Genomic DNA, 18,033 nt, shown 5'->3' with positions numbered 1-18,033 from the left:
ATTTCAAAAGTGTTAATGCTGGGGCCCCAACTAAAGATAAATTTTATATGGATAATTTAAGTAGTAACAATAGGAGTTTTATCACACGTAGCTAACACAAAAGAAGTCTACCTTGCATGCTTGAAGGCAGGCCCTGACTTCAATGTGACTAATTTTAAAACTCCTTTAGGAATATAGATCCAGAATGTAGACTGTATCCTTCAACAAATCTGCTACAAATGAACAGAACTGGTTGATTATGTGTAACTTTGTGTTTTTACATTGTAAACAGCTCTATGATCCTCAGATGAAGGGTGGTATAAAAATTTAATAAATAACAACTGTTATGGCTCTTCATCTGGTCAGCTAAACAACAAAGGATGCTGCCTTTTACTGAATCAGACCATTGGTCAACCTAACTAGGGTTGCCATTTTTTGAAGAGCAAAAAAGAGGAGACATTTGCTGACTTCTACTTTTAACTATGGATCTCTAAGACAACTCTCATTTTAAATACCCCTACTATATGTAGGCTATAGAAGCTGTGATATACTGCTAGTAGCAATGTTTTTAACTCTAAATAGCCCACTGGACTAGAGAAGCAGGCACCACAACTACAAATACCCATGTGACCATAACACTGGCCTACAGCCGCCACTCTTCATTGCCCCGGGTAAGAGGACACAGGCACGCTGCAGAGTGCCCCCATTCCATTCATGAAAAACGGCAGAGTGGGAGCATGAGACGTGGGGCTTTTAAAATTGTTTTTATTTTTATTTTTTAAAATCAGGTTACTATAAACAAAAATAAAAAACAACAACCCCCCAAAAAACTTGGACATTTTGCCAAATTTTAAAAATCTGCCCAGACAGAAATTTTAATCCTGAAAAAGAGGACGTGTCCTGGAAAAAGAGGACATGCAGCCAGCCTAACTAACTCAATACTGTCCACACTGACTGGCAGCAGCTCTCTGTAGTTTCAAACAAGGGATGTCTCCAGACTTACCTGGAGATATCAGGGATTGAACATGGACCTTTCTACATGCAAAGCAGGTGCTCTACCAGCTGACCCTTTTATGTTTCTATTCCTAAACAGAGTAACATCTGAACTTTCTAGAGCTAGGCAAAAGTTTTGGCAGAAAGTCCACCCCCAACCCTCATAATAAAGGCTTAAAGATATGTAACTCCTGCCATCTTACTCTGTTGCTCAGCACCTACACAACGAAACACAAGCTTGAGAGCTGGTCAAATGACATCTGCAGCAGGAAAGGAGGGCATGTTATGTCACTGTACAGATGAACTGTTATTTTTAAATTCTCTGTGCAGGACAACATATGGCACAATAGTAGCCTTGGCATTGATGTAGACTGTACTGAAGATGGTGCAGAAGACAGCAATGAGGTAGTCACGGTTTGAGGTCAAAAGGGATTGCACCTTGCAGCAACAAGGCTATAACGGTGGTAGGAGCTGCTTTCTTGGCTGTGGTGGATAGTATGGCGTGAGGTGGTTTCAAAACCATTATTGTCACTGGGTAGTGCCAGCAAGGCTCTCTCTACCCTGAAAAAGATCTGCTTCAGTGGTAGCATCATGACAAGCATTTTCATCCCTGATGAAAATAAGATTCACAGTGCTAGGGCTAATGAATTAAGACTATTTTTTAAGCAGAGATGAGGAAACGTTTGAGGGGCCCAAAGATAAGATGTGAAAGCCTGACAGACACACTCAAAAATCTGGAGGAACAGTAAAAAAAAGTTATTAAAGAATTTATCTTTTGGAATGTGTGAAATGCTTTAAGACACTTTTTACTCACTCCAAAAATACTATTTTTATGTAAAACAGTACACAGCATTAGAGAACAATTATTTCTTTGTGTTATAGACATATGCTTTGAGTCTCAAATATTCAAATGCAAGATGCAATTCTAAACCTAGAACACATGGTGCCCTCAAAGACATGGTTGGATTGCAACTTTTATCACCTACAATCATTGGTTCTGTTGTATGGAGCTGATGAAAATTGCAATCTAACAATATCCGAAGGGCACCATATTGGCTGCCTATGATTTATGGGGTGATACTATGTTCACGAGAGGAGCATGCAGGACCTTTTTTGCTTATGAATTGCTGCATGCTTTGTTCTGGTGACCTTTAACATCTCCTGTCCCTTTGGCTGGCCCCTCTCTTGTGATCAATCTTTCCACCTCTCTCCCAATATCTGTGACATGGACAGCCTGCTACAAAATATCACAATCCTATATGCATGTCTACTCAAAAGGAGTTCAATGTTGGCAACTCAGGCATTTACAATATTGAGGTTGCAATCCTCTGTGTACTTACCTCTTATTTCTGAGTAAATTATTTGGCTGAGTGATTTAGATGGTGCAGCAATAAAACTGCTATGCCAGAAAGTATGATTTTATGTTAAGTTATAAATTTTATGTTTTAAAGCAGTAAAATAAGTTTTGGCACTGTGGGTTCAAGCACAGACCCTAGGATTTGCCGATCAGAAGTTCGGCGGTTCGAATCCCCGTGACGGGTGAGCTCCCGTTGCTCGGTCCCTGCTCCTGCCAACCTAGCAGTTCGAAAGCACGTCAAAGTGCAAGTAGATAAATAGGTACCACTCCGGCAGGAAGGTAAATGGCGTTTCCGTGCGCTGCTCTGGTTCACCAGAAGCAGCTTAGTCATGCTGGCCACGTAACCCGGAAGCTGTACGTTGGCTCCCTCGGCCAATAAAGCAAGATGAGCGCCGCAACCCCAGAATCGCCCACGACTGGACCTAATGGTCAGGGGTCCTTTTACCTTTACCTATTGCATATATTTAATTTCCCCCCTAAGTTTCCATCCCCCCAAAAAAAAGTACTTTCATGACTTCAAAATGTATGGAAGTTCTACTTATGTTAAGTCAGTGGCAGATGATGTCATCTCTTCTCTCCACCTTCTTCCTCTCCACCTGATACAGCTGGAGGAAGGGAAGATTGCTCTTGCCAGTGGTCTTCAACTGAACTTGAAGAAAGCTTCCCCCATCCTCATTCTATCACTCCATTTCAGCTTCCATTCTATTTTTCTCCTCCTGTTGGGCTTCCTCCAATGACATGATTTTGGCACAGTGCTGTATGTGGGTCCAAGGACCACAGACTGACCACTGCTGATCTACACGAATCCTGTGTTGTTTCGTAGTTCTGATGGCATGATGGAGACCCAATACTGATGGAGCTCCCTAGATATTCTGAGGCAGGCATGCTATTTTGGCTGCAATGATAGTAGTAAGCCTCTAGACCAGGAGCTAAGAGCCAGTGGCCCATGGGGTAGATGGAGCCCATGAAGGCTCCCCATATGGCCCATAGTATTCCCTTGCTCCCAAGCAATTTGGCTTGAAAAAAGCCAACAGAACCCAACAACAGAACCCTTCCCAGCTGCAATCTTCATTTTTAAAAAATCCCCCACTGACAACTGGATTTGAATAATGTGTTTAAAAAGTGAAATCTAATTGCTATGGGAGGGGAAGCAACATACTGCATGCATGTGCATGGATGTGCATTGCAGGGGATTGGACAGGATGACCCTTGGGGTCCTTTTCAACTGTGATTCTATGTGCTCCATGTACATATGACGACATATGTACTCTGTCAAGTCTGCCCTGTCTACATAGGTTCTACCACTTTTGTTTTGACCGTACCCACTGTTGGCATGTGCCTCTAGCTTGAAGGTTAGCCATTAGATATGTGGCTTTGAAACTGTAAGGTTCCCTACTCTTAGTCTAGGGTTGGGTTGGGTCCCCAGCTGTTTTTGGACAACAATTCCTATCTTCCCTGACCAGTGGCCCTGCTAACTAGGCTTGATCAGAGTTGTAGTCCAACAACAGCTGGAGATCGAAGTTTGGGAAACCCTGGTCTAGACCCAAGAAAAGGAAAGAGCTGTCTCAATTTCTCCAGGATCAGCTAAAGGGGAAAACCAAGTCTGAGTATCTTGCAGAGGCTAGGTTGAACATGCTTATTAAATGGCACTCTCGAGAACTGGCTGATGATCAGCAAAGCTCCTGAGAACTGCTATTTGTTAATAATAGTAGTCTCACAGTTTCACAACAGTTTCACAACATAGTTGTTCTTACACTTGTGGTTTCTCTTTCCCGTCTTGAACCCTAAGTTATGCAACAACTGTTCCTCCAAATAAGCTGATAAACCCTGTACATCTAGCTTCAACCCTACACAACAATATACATACAAGTTACCAGCATATCACATATTTCAAATACAAGGGGCGGCCATTCCACACAGGCATTCTGTTCCCAGCTACTGTGTGCTTCAGCGGAGTGTTCCTCAGCCCATTACACCTTGCCCTGCCCCCATTCTGCCCTCTTCTGAGTACAAAATAACCCATGTGTTAGCAATCACGCGCCAACTGGACGCGTCTTCAATGGTCGACACCTGTACAGACATAAATCTCACTGCCTTAAATGAAAACATGCAACACAAATAGACTGGTACTTTTAATTTATAGCAGTAAATGACCTTTATCTCACTGGGCAATTTGAGTGTATTGGTCTGAGTAAAGACCTGTATAAGCTGAAACATTAAACAAAGATCCCTCCAGAATCACTATGAACAAGCTAAGTCCCGCAGTTCTGTTGTAGTACAGAGCTGTTTAAAACAGTGTTAATTTAACTTTGTAAGCCTACAAAGTTTGCAGTCTAGCATGCACCTGCTGTGTGCTAGCAAGAGAGGAATAGCTCTGTTCCTCATTTAGCAGTCCCCCACATGTCTGAGGGATTGGTTTGGGATTTCCCTCCTCTGGCAAATTATATGGTTGAGTGTCTCTGGAAGTATATACAGGAGAAGTGCTAACAGCAACATCTGTATTACATCACAAGGCAACTTTACTTACTATATCAAGTTGCAAAAGTTCTCCTTTTCCTTACCTTTCACTTTTGCGATGACTGTTCCTGCAGCACTTAGAATATCAACTGAATTAAGACATTGGTGCTTGCTAATGATTGCCTTTAGCACACGCAGGAGTTCGCCCAAACGTTCATGAACAACATGATGCAGACAATCTTGTTTTTCTGAAAAGGAAAGAAAAAAATATTTAACTATAAAAATCTACATGAAGCACTGCAAATATGTTTTACCTCTGATATCATGAAAGTTTAGTCATGTGGACCAGATCTATTTTGCCTTCATAAACTAGTTCCTGCTTGAAATGTGTAAGAACAATTGTTGCATTTCAAACAGAGCATAAAGAATCATTTGGGGTACAATTCTACAGTTCTTTGGAAAGGCAGCGCAGGAGTAATTGGAGATATCAGATGTATTATTTAATAAAAACATTTCTATCATTTTTAAGAATCCCAAAACAGCATTCAACAGTAAAAGAATGCAACAAAGAAAAAAAAACATATCCATAAAAAAATAGAAGACCATCATTACAGTACTATAGTCATTAAAAACTGGCATCAATGGTGAGCGAAAGCATTGGGCAAAGAGGAAAAATAAGCAATGGACATAGATCATTGTTTCTGCCTGCCATACTGCAGAGAGAAGTTCATTCCACAGCACAGGTGCAACCACAGATAAAGGCCCATATCCATGTTGCCTCAAAACGGAACTCTGCAGGTTGCAACACAACCAACAGGGTCTCTTTCAGCCACAGTAGTGATATAATGAGTCTATAGGGTGGCGGAAGCAGGGAGAGATGCTCTTTCAGGTAATCTTATATTGAGCTATTTGGGGCCTTATATGTTAATAAAATAACCTTTAACCCAGCTTGCTAACAAACCAGCAAGCAGTGCAGCTCTTTCAGCACATGTGTTATACATGCTGGGAAAGGCCCCTCACTCAGCAACCAAGCCACTTCATTCTGGGTCAGCTGCAACTTCTAAACCAGCCTTAAGGGTAGCCACACAAACTGGCGCAGTCTTGAGGTTACTAATGTATTGGTTCTAGTTGGCTAAGCTAATCCTATCCAGAAACAGGCATCACTGGTGTACTAGTTGAAGCTTGTGATGAGCAGTCCTCACCACTGAGGACACTTGGGCCTCCAGTGAAAGCAATGGAACCAGAAGCATGTACTTGTGGGTCTGGCACTATTCCAGCATAAAACTTTGCATCAATCAGGCTTGAGGTCATTTAAAGAGGTAAGGTAAAGGTAAAGGTACCCCTGCCCGTACGGGCCAGTCTTGACAGACTCTGGGGTTGTGCGCCCATCTCACTTAAGAGGCCAAGGGCCAGCGCTGTCCGGAGACACTTCCGGGTCACGTTGCCAGCGTGACAAAGCTGCATCTGGCGAGCCAGCGCAGCACACGGAAATGCCGTTTACCTTCCCGCTGGTAAGCGGTCCCTATTTATCTACTTGCACCCGGGGGTGCTTTCGAACTGCTAGGTTGGCAGGCGCTGGGACCGAGCAACGGGAGCGCACCCCACCGCGGGGATTCTAGGTGCTGAGGCTTTTACCCACAGCGCCACCCGCGTCCCCATTTAAAGAGGTAGCAGTATTTTATTAATTGCTTAAGCTGTTAGCCAGAACAATGGATCAACTCCTCACTACACAAAGACACTGAAAAAGTAAAATCAAAGGTGTAACACTCACTCTTTCTCTATATATATACATTTTTATATATTCAAGGGGATATATTCAATAATAGGGTTCTTGTACAGCAGATATGTAGAAGTAGGGATTTTGGAAGGCACAGATAGTCATGTTGCCCTACTAAAAGGGACTTAAAAAGCAGTACCAGCCAAAGTGTTATCGTTAAAAAGAACTTGGATGCTTTACTGAATTATGTTTGTTTTATATGGATTTCCTAACTTTAAATTGTTTTCAGCAGTTTCTGTACATCACACAGAGAACAAGAGTTACTCAGTGTCTGCTAAATGGAAAAAATAATGTTGAAAACTGCCTATCCAGATACAAGATTTTGTAAACAGATACTGGCAAGGTCCACCAGGCTAAGGCCCAAAAATGAGCTTCTTGAGCTCATTTTGCTCACCTCAAAGGGAAATGCAAGTATCAGAAGCTCAATAATTCTCTGCAGTTCTGATTAAAACCAGAGCAAGAACCCTGGCTAAGCCCTGCTTTGAACAACCACTTCAACCCAACCCGTGCAAGTACCCTTTTGCCCTAAAGAGTACCCTGCTTGTGTTTGGAGGAAGGGAGAATTCCCAGTCAAGCAGACTTCCTCAAACCAGCCCCCTATAGAAATTGCAAGTTGGGAGGATGCCGTTGCACTCAGGTCCTGGTTTTGAGCTTCCCATGGGCATCTGGTTGTCCACTATGAGAAGAGGACATTGGACTAAATGGGCCACTGGTTTGATACTGAAGAATCTTACTGTGTTCTTGAAACACCTATTGCAATGCCTTTCGGGCTGCTTTCAAAGGATGCCACAGGTCAAACTGAGGGGGCAGGCAAAAATTGACATACTCAATTTAGGTAAGATAGTGCTTCTCTAATTGTTTGGCCTATTTGTTTGGAAGGGATGCCCTTGGCAAACCTGGACTGGGGGTACCCCATATCCAACAGGAGAACCTCTTTCCCCAAAGGTCACCTCCAGGGACGGTAGACTTTTGACCCAACTCCCAGTTTTCCTAAAGCTCTGCAACTCATAATTCCATAGTTGCTTTGCCTCCATTTCTCATTGGAAAGAGGCCTAGAATTAGTATCAAATCATGAATCTCTGGATAATAAGCAACTATTGCAATAGTATATTGCAAAATAGTTGCAATAAGCAACTATTTTACTTTTAAAAGACAACTGAAGGTGGCCCTGTTTAGAGAAGTTTTTAATGTTTGATGCTGTATTAATATTTGGTTGGAAGCCACCCAGAGTGGCTGGGATAGGGTAATAATAATAATAAATTATTTATCATTATTATTATTAGCTCTGCTTTCACCTGTCATTTTACTCATCAAGAATTGTGATATTGACCTACTGTCTTTGGTCAGTGGTAGGGCTTCTCTGAGGCCATGGGTCTCTGCAGGTGCAACCATACCGACTCCTGCCATGTCTTGACATGGGATAAGAAATATAATTATGCATATTGAGGAACTTACTGTTTTAGAATCAGACTGTTTTATTGTTATTGGCTTATAATACCATGCATTGAAGAACAGTGTAAATAATAATTTATATGTAATAACTAGTATGGAAAAAACTAGACCTGCATTACAACCAACAACTTTAACCTGTTCAGCCAGACAAAACTTAAACACAGCAAGATAAAATATCTTCCTGAATGAAACAAATTATGGGCATAGCTAAAACAAATGGGAATTTGAGGAAATATCTGCAATACAGAAATTCTAGTTTTGAAACTTTACCTGCATTCCAATTTGCTTTGCCACCATAACCCTTTCTTTTATTCACAAGTCTAGATTTAGCAAGGCAAAACGATGACCTTCCTGAATGAAACTTCAACAGAAAAATCACAAGCAAAAAAGACAAAACTACTTTATTAGAGTAAGCCAGGGAGGAACAGGATGATGAAAATTCCAACTCTGAATAAATTTCCGCATATTCAGGTCCTAGAACAACAATTCAGCCTTCCAATGTTTGAAGCTGAAACATTACGATATAAAACATTTCCCATAAATACTGCCTTTATGGAAATATTATCATGTAGAAAACAATAAATGCTTTACCACACAAGTAGTGTACTAGAAAGGCATTGACCTTTTCAGTTAAAATATCATGAAATTTTAGTAAGGTTTTACACATCAGATAGCAAGAATCAAATGTCAGTTGATAATCTTAAAAACTTGTTGAGATGCTGCAATTATTTTCCAGTTTCAGACACAGAAGCCCCAAGTTGGTGTTAAACACACAATTTACCTGCTTTCCAATTGGAATACCTTTGTCTAACAAATATTAACTTACAATAATGGCCTCACAGTTAATAGATTCCACCCATCCAAACACAAAATAAAGTTCCATAATCAAGCTTGTCAGCTTCAACACAACTTCCTGCCAAGTCAGTTTCAATTACATTACATGCAGTTGAGAAAAGCACTGTTGTATAAGCCAGGTCTTCTTTTGCTAGACACTGTTTATGAGACTCAAACAATCCAACAATCTATCACCCATGGATGATGTCAAAAGGGTGTGAGTCCAAGACCCCTGTAAATGAGTTCTTTAAAAATATTTTAACCAAATTAATAATGAATAATAAAAATGATTCAAATGTAATGTAGAATCGTTGCTGGAAAAGCCTCTGAGAAGGTAGACTTGAGAACTGCAGTTCTCACCATACCCACTTTTACACTTTTGCCTCACCTAATTTTGCACTTCAGCACACACACACACCCCAGGGTTGACCATGGGTCAATGTGTCCCCTGACCTGAAAACAAATAGCCACTGCTTTTGCATCTCTGACTTTTCTCAAACTTTTCTCATTTCTAGTGCCTACGTAAGAGCTCTACTCTCAATATGATCTTACCAGGCTAGGGTGCAATAACACTTTTTGGGTGTCAGAAATTATGTTCTCATTAATGTAATCTAAAAATAAATAGGGTTTTTGATCCCCAGCCCAAAACTATTGGTTCACATTGAATTGATTTTTAACTGTAAACCCAAAATCTCTCTCCCTTGTCATATTGTGGGAATAGCAAGTATGCATAAGCAAGATTATAGAGTTATCTCCTCTAAGCCAGTGTTGGATGTGTGGGTGAAATTGAACTCAAAGCTACTTACTTCACAGCCACGTCTGTTACTTTCAGATCTACCATACTTTTCTGTATATAAGGCAAGGTTTTTTTAATGATAATATACCTTTTAAAATTGGGACTCGTCTTATACATGGATAGTGCAGAGTGGGGACAGGGGATTGGTTTGTGCCACGAGCAGGAGATTGTCAGCGATGATAGGGTAGCTGATTGGTGGCTACGGCAAGTGTTGCTGTCGATTGGTTGCTGTAGCGGCGATTGGGCAGACGATTGGCGGCTTCTGCACCATGTTCGTTTAGCAGCGTTGGTCAGGTGGGGGTGAGCAATCTCCCCCCAGAGGGACGGAGATAGGGGGGAGTCTTATACACGGGGGTAGGGGTTATACATGGGAAAATATGGTATGTCCTGATTCAGAGAACCTTTCTTACTCTCTGCACCTGATCAGTCAGCCATGCTGCATTGCAACCTATTTTCAAATTTAAGAGCACATTGACAAACTTGTATTACAGGGAGCCAGGTATAGGAAGAGATAGGCATATGTATAGATGAAAATCTCTACCATAAATGCACATCCTCTCTGAACGTTTGAGATTTTTAATGTAAACCTTCAAATTTTAATTCTAATTTGGTTATTACAAAGTTGAAATGTTCAATATAGTCCAAGTCACAGCACCTCAATTTTCTCTCCCCGACCCCAATCTAGACATGGGGGGGGGGGAAAAGTTTGACATTATAAATCAATATTTAAAAGGAAGAACAAACGCTGAAACTAGAGCCTTGAAAATATTAATACACGGAAATATAATTTTTCTAATAACTAAAATAGCACTGGGACAAATAAAGTAATTAGCAGATCCTTTAAAGAACAAAATACATAAAACGATCCAGGTTGATTCTGCATTTGAAACTCCCCAATGAACATTGCAGACTTAGCAAAAATGATCAAACAATGAATTGTGTTGCTGCTGTCTGACACACAGATCTGCAACTATTGGAAAAAATCCAAGTTTAACTCATCACACAATTTCCCCAAGGGAAAGAACACACTACACTATACTGAATGTTCTCTAGAAAATTAGGGAACATACACTCACAACAAAATTGACCAGAAAGCCACCTGCATTCTTTTCCTGTACAAATGATACAAATAATGCTATAAATACTTTTAGATTAATGGAGAGTCATGAAAACGCTATCAGCTGCACATTACTGAATACTGATGGAACTAAAATGGAAAGGAATCCTAAGCAAGGAAAAGAGTGTTTATTTTATTTCTCACTGGAGGGGGGGAAACAAATCTGAAGATGTACGTACATATTTCCGTCTCACATGCATAAAAGCTACACTATGCAGAAAACCATCAATTAATAATGAATTTGTTTTAGAAAGTGTACCTGGATCTGGAAACTGGTGCTTTATTAATAACTGGCCTTCTGTATAAAAATCCACATTATAGTTCAAAACATTTAATTATTTTGTAATACCACAGTATCAAACTGAATAGCTGACTATTTTGACTAATGTGTTATGTATAAATAGTAGTTGTAACTAGATTTTGGAATAAAAGTGACTGAAAGCCCCCCAAATAGTTGCTGGCATCAAGATGTTCTATTTGAAAAAATGCTTCGAAATAACTTTGAGAATTTTCAAACTGGAAGTCTCACATCATGTGTACATGAGGCAGAAGCCATGAGGAATATTAAGTTGAAGTATGTACCTGCACGATTACGTGTGCAAAATGCAATGTGTATGAAATGTGCAAATTTCCTTTCAGCAACCCTTTCACGCTTCTCACCATTGTGTCTCAGAGAGTGAAGGGTGAAGGGTGAAGTAAAACCATTCGAGAGTTACAGCGTCTGCTGTGGCTGCAGAGACTGATATGGGAGAGACGTGTTTTGTTGTAGCGGGGGCAGATGAAGGTGTCCAGTTGTGCTGCTGCAGATGCACCATGGCGTTTATTCTTCCTATGCTCCTCCCAATGGTCATTCCTCCTCTAGTCACTGCTGTGGATACACAATCTGATTGTCTCCAGGCACTGCAGTCATCTGCAAGGGATTCCCACATGGCAGGGTTGATGTTGCCATGTGCCTTCATGTCTCATGTGCAGACATTTTTGTAACAGGCCTGGTGCCTGAAGCCAGCTCCCTGTAGAGCACATCCCTGGGGATCATACCATCTTTTATTCTGTTGACATGACCAAGCCAGCCTAGATGTCGCTGAGACAGGAGTGCAAACATACTGGGAATGTCTTGCTGAGAAGTGGCTAAAGAGGTCAAAGGCCTTCATCAGGTCTATGAAGGCAACATGCAAGGGACATCTCTACTCTTAGTATTTCTCCTGTAGCTGATGCAATGAGAAAATCATGTTGACCTCTGAGCTCTAAAGACACATTGACTTGGGAAAGGACCCTGCCAATGAGTGACTGTAATATGTTGAGATCTACACAAGGAAAGGCTTTCCCCACAGTACTCAACAGGGAGATTCCATGGTAGTCCTTATAGTCATGGAAGTAACATTTGTTCTTGTAGAGGGTCACAATGCTGGAGTCGCACATGTCTTGTGGCACGGATCCTTGTTCTCAACACTGCAAGAGGTGGCTGTGGAGGTGTATCATGAGGAAGGAACTGAAGCCGGCTTTCAGGACTTCTGTTGGGATCCTGTCCTACCCAGGGGCTTTGGCCAACAGTTGCTGGCATATTGTCTGGCAATCTGCTGGACATCGCTCCTTGCCTCTTTTTGCAGGACACACGCTTGTAGCTCACAAGAGCCTAGTGCTTTGCAGCAATAACAGGCTCAATGTCCTTTAAATGATGGGCTCAAACCAGCCAGGGATCTGTTGCTCTCTTTTGCAAAAGGAGGACATAGCTGTGTTGTAGGTTGCCTCTTTGATGTAGTTCTGCTTTGCTTCGAAGGTACTGACTCACTTTGAAGTTTTGCTGTTATAACACAAAATAATCTTGACAATACCAAAAGATTTGTCTTTTTGTTGCAAACACTGAAACACTGAAATTTGGGCAATAATTTGGAAACTTATAGTACTAATAGTGTATGGAGCTTCTATACAGTCACCTATTTGGTTGCAGTAGCACAGCCACAACTTAGCAGTTTATAATATACAGTTTATGCTTTGCATGTACAGTGGTACCTCGGGTTAAGTACTTAATTCGTTCTGGAGGTCCGTACTTAGCCTGAAACTGTTCTTAACCTGAAGCACCACTTTAGCTAATGGGGTCTCCTGCTGCTGTCGCGCCGCCGGAGCACGATTTCTGTTCTCATCCTGAAGCAAAGTTCTTAACCTGAAGCACTATTTCTGGGTTAGCGGAGCCTGTAACCTGAAGCGTATGTAACCTGAAGCGTATGTAACCCGAGGTACCACTGTATAAGCAATGCCCCAGGTTATATCACTGGCATCTGTAGCTAAGAGACCCCAGGACCAGCTGGGATCAAAACTTGGAGGCACTGCTTTTCTTAATACTGTATTACTTCAGGCTGCATATTTTAATGTTCTCCTACCTGCACAAAGCAAGTTAGCATAAAACAGAGATAGCTGGGGTTGAACACCTTTCCTTAGAATGCTAGGTTTTGTGTGGATGGGTGAATGGATGTATGTACTTTATATGGAAGGCATTCAAACATGTGTTGCCCTCAGCTGCAGAATAACTATCCAGGAAAAGTTTTACCACCCAATTCTGATAAATGTTTAAATTGACCCTAAGATAGTAAGGTTTGCAAAGGCTCTGATTGAGCTATAAAGAATGGGTTTTCACAGGGAAAGCCACAGAGCAAAAAAAGGGGGCATTTGGAAACAGAACTTTAAAGCACAGACCATGCCTGGAAAGAGGAGAGGAAAGGTAAGTGTGGGTTAGCCCTAAGATGATTCCCTCAAGGGCAAAAGATGAGCAATATCAGACACATATGACAGAAGACATGAGGGGCAAGGGCTTTCTAAAGTAATGAAAACTTAAGTCTTCTGTACTAAATACATTCTTCCCTTTAGCTCTAGCATACTATCACTAAGTCAAAAGCTACCTTGTAATAACATTACCAGATCAAAACATCCTAAGTCTCAAACAATAAGAGCCCTATTGTCAGGAAGAAAACTTCAGGAAGCTCTAATCCTTTTATTTACTTGAACTTTCAGTTACTGGAACATATTTTACTTGAGTATTGAGTGGATCATTTTGGAAATAGCCTACCTTTCCACATGAATTAAATATATCTAACAATCAATTGCGTAACAAATGATAGGAAGCTGACAAATATTATATGAAATGGGAATCACTTCCAACACATTTAATTGTATTAACAAGTGGAAGATTTGTTTGTATAAATGAGGTTAACAAACTTTTAATAGACATTTTCAATTTTTTATTTGCAGCCAACACACTAGTGAGCTTATTTCACAAGACAAAACACAAAGCTGTATACACCTACCAAAAATTTATTTAGAAGCCTGAGCAGTTTTAAGTTTGGGTAACTTGGAGTTACTCAATTGCCCAGTTATTAGTAGACATCAGGGAGTTCTGTACAAGATTATAATTAGCCAATGAAGTTCAGCCTAAGTGCAAGAAAGTCTACTGGATCATGAAAATGTTTAATGTTTAATTGTCCAGCAAATGGTCCAAAGGCACACTACAAAAATTTCCCAATTATAACAAGTACAAATTATATTAAAATCATAAAGTAAAACTACAAAATCCATCAATAACAAAACTAGCAAAACAGCAGTACAGATAACTGCAATGCAATAAGAGGGAAAATATCCACTCAATCAAAGACCAATGCATTGATGGATCAGATAAAAGGACCATTTAGTCCAGCAACATGCTTCTACAGCAGCCAGATAGATGCCTCTAAATATTCACAGGCATTGTAACTGCCTTTTCCACACAACTGGTGCTCAAAAGCTGCTTCTGAACATTTATGAATTATTTCTTTACACAATTTATATACTGTTTAACTACAAACATTTAAAAGGGATGCACATAAAATAGGGAAAAAATATTTTTAAACAGTTAAAAACTTAAAACCAGACTTTAATCGAAACTCCTATTGAATTTTTTTGAAAAGTATTGGTAGGGACTGGAAATTCAACTGAACTCAATCGGAAGGGAGTTCCACAAAACTGGGCCACAATGCTGAACACAGAGATTCTCATGAGTACAATGTTTCTGAGCCCCGGGAGACCACTAATAGTGGCTCCCTTGAAGTTTGGCTGGTACAACACGTGGCCTGAGGGCAGCCCTTCACAACATTTGGCATTCCCCCAGGCCCCAGCAACACTTGTGCTGCCTTTCGTTAAGTCAGGCCTAGTTATCCTTCCAATCTCGGTGCCTCACTTTCCTGGCTTTGAAAAGTCAGCATGTGGACAGGGTGTCAAATTTTGGGCTCTCCGGCCCTGGTGTGCAGCACAAGACAGTGTCAAAGTACACTTACAGTCCACTTGGTATGAAAAGTTGGATCAGCCTGTTCTTCGACCTTAGTGATTGGGCAGGGATGTAAGGGTTTAGGCCAGGTTTCCTCAAACTTGGCCCTCCAGATGTTTTTGGCCTGCAACTCCCATGATCCCTAGCTAGTGGTCAGGGATGATGGGAATTATAGTCTCAAAACATCTGGAGGGCCGAGTTTGAGGAAGCCTGGTTTAGACAGTCCTTGAGGTATCCTGGACCCAAGTTGTTAGGGTCTTGTAAATTAATGCAAGAACTCTGAATCTGAATGTGAATTTATTTAAAGACAACTATGACAAATGTTGGACAGAGGTAAAGAAAGATCTAGAAATATGGTCAAATTTGAGGCTTTCCTTGTTAGGCCGAATTGCTGTAATTAAGATGAATGTATTGCCTAGAATGTTATTTTTGTTTCAGACATTACAGATTGTGGATAGATTGGACTGTTTCAAGAAGTGGCAGAAAGATATATCTAAATTTGTCTGGCGGGGCAAAAAGCCCAGAATAAAATTTAAGATATTAACTGATGCAAAAGATAGAGGGGGGTTTACCCTGCCGGACTTAAGATTGTACTATGAATCGGCAGCTTTCTGCTGGTTGAGAGACTGGCTACTTCTTGAGAATACAGACATTTTGGATCTGGAAGGATTTGATAATAGATTCGGTTGGCATGCATATATATGGTATGATAAGGTAAAAGTTCACAAAGGATTTAAAAACCATATTGTCAGGAAAGCATTATACAATGTTTGGATTCGATACAAGGATTTGTTGGAAAATAAAACTCCTAGGTGGTTATCACCAATGGAGGCTAAGGGGGTGAAGAAGCTCAATATGGAATCTAAATGGCCAAAATATTGTGAAATTTTAGAGCAAGAGAGTGGAAAAATTAAATTACAGAGTTTTGAGAAAATAAAGTCCAAGGTACAAGATTGGCTCCATTATTATCAAATATTGGAGGTGTTTAATCAAGACAGGAAAATTGGCTTCCAAGTGGAGAAATCAAAACTAGAAACAGAACTATTAGAACCCAATACTAAGAACTTATCAAGAATGTATAACCTGTTGTTGAAGTGGAATACACTAGATGACACAGTCAAATCAGCTATGATTAAGTGGGCACAAGACATTGGTCATGATATTATGTTTGCTGACTGGGAACAGTTATGGACCACCGGCATAAAATTTACGGCATGTAATGCCTTAAGAGAAAATATTATGAAAATGATTTACAGGTGGTACATGACCCCAGTCAAGCTTGCGAAAATCTATCATTTGCCCAATAACAAATGTTGGAAATGCAATGAGACTGAAGGTACCTTCTTTCACCTTTGGTGGACTTGCCCAAAGATTAAAGCCTTTTGGGAAATGATTTATAATGAAATTAAGAAGGTACTTAAATGTACCTTTCATAAGAAACCAGAGGCATTTCTTTTGGGCATGGTCGGCCAATTGGTGTCAAGGAAGGATAGGACTTTTTTTATGTATGCCACCACAGCAGCAAGGATCCTTTTAGCAAAGTATTGGAAGACACAAGAACTACCCACACTGGAAGAATGGCAGACGAAAGTGATTGACTTTATGGGACTGGCGGAAATGACTGGCAGAATCCGTGACCAAGAGAAAGAGACGGTGGAAGAAGATTGGAAGAAATTTAAAGTATATCTTAAGAACTGTTGTAAGATTGATGAGTGCTAAAATGTCAAGGGAAAGGAAAAAATAGAATTATAGCTGCAACTGATTGATTAATTAGCAGAAGAAATTGGAAAAGAAAATAAGTTATTATTTAATTGGAACGAAGGGTTGTTGAAAAAATTTAAAACAAGGATGCAGAGAGGGGGAGGTAAGGGGAAGTCTGAGAAAGAAGGTTTACGAAAAAGAGGATTTGAAATTATACTTGTTTATATGTTTTTGTTTGTTTATGTGTGTATGTTATGTTGTTTTAAATTTGTGTTGGAAAACTAATAAAAATTATATATATATATAAAAAAACAAGAACTCTGAATCTGGCCCAGAAGTGTATGGGCAGCCTGTGCAACCTTTTGAGAACCAAAGTTATGTGTTGTCAATGCATAGAGGAGTTGATTAACATGTAACACTGATTTCTGCAAAATAAGATCCCATTATATTATCTTGACTCACATATCAAAAGAAGACCTTATAAAAAAGCAACCTGTAACTGACCAATTATCTCTGGGAATTTATTTATTTTATGCAATACAATTTATTTCTTACATATAAATTCCACCTTTCTTCCTAAATGGAACCCAAGGTGGCATAAATGTGATCCTAGGAAGGTCTGCCATTCCATCTCTTAAAATGTACCTGAAGCTGCTCAGACCTGTCATTCTTACTTGTCTCACTGAGTGAAAAACTCATTACAATATTTATGTGGGACAGCTACAGGCCAACAGGTTTATAAACACCACAGCACTTCTATACTGCAGATTTGTAGCTGCAGGTTTAGGAACTTATTGTTGCAAGCATCTTCCAAATATGGAAATTTGCAATGATTTGAGTACACTGAATTAACAGGTGTCTCCTTTTCTCACAGTGTGGAATACAGTCTTGAGTACCATACGACCATTACTTCAACCAAAATGTAACAGCAATAATTAAGGGTTTTTAAGATACAGCAAGAGACAACCTTCTACAGTTAAATGTGCTGTCAACTATGGTTTATCCTTGAAAAATGCCTTATTCTTAGTTTTCCTCAAGCAATTCAGTATTTCAGTAAGGCAACTTGTCAAACACCAGCAAGCCAGTTCTTCCACATTCACATTTAAATTTACGGAGCAACTCTCCACTGGGGAGGAAGCACTGCCACAATGCTGCTTTTCATCAATCTATTTCAAAATGTTCTATGCCTCATTCCTTTAACTTCTTGAATTTTATATGCCTTAATATTCCAGTCTCATCCAACCCAGATGCATTTAGGCAAGCTAAGCAATATAATATC

General features: G+C 40.2%; 1 protein-coding gene across 3 annotated transcripts in view; it reads right to left on the bottom strand.

Moving 5' to 3' along the window:
* Positions 1–18,033, bottom strand: part of ARHGAP29 (Rho GTPase activating protein 29) — a 108,471-nt gene that overhangs the window by 26,932 nt on the left and 63,506 nt on the right. For all 3 annotated transcript variants that reach the window (XM_079981095.1, XM_079981096.1, XM_079981094.1), the window contains exon 3: positions 4,891–5,034. In XM_079981095.1, the coding sequence (XP_079837221.1) occupies positions 4,891–5,034 (144 nt within the window). The remainder of the gene's footprint in view (positions 1–4,890; positions 5,035–18,033) is intronic.

The sequence above is a fragment of the Podarcis cretensis genome (genome assembly GCF_951804945.1).
Source record: "Podarcis cretensis genome assembly, chromosome: 6".
Taxonomy (NCBI): domain Eukaryota; kingdom Metazoa; phylum Chordata; class Lepidosauria; order Squamata; family Lacertidae; genus Podarcis; species Podarcis cretensis.
Note: the sequence above shows the minus strand (reverse complement) of the source record. Positions and strands in the feature narration are given on the sequence as shown.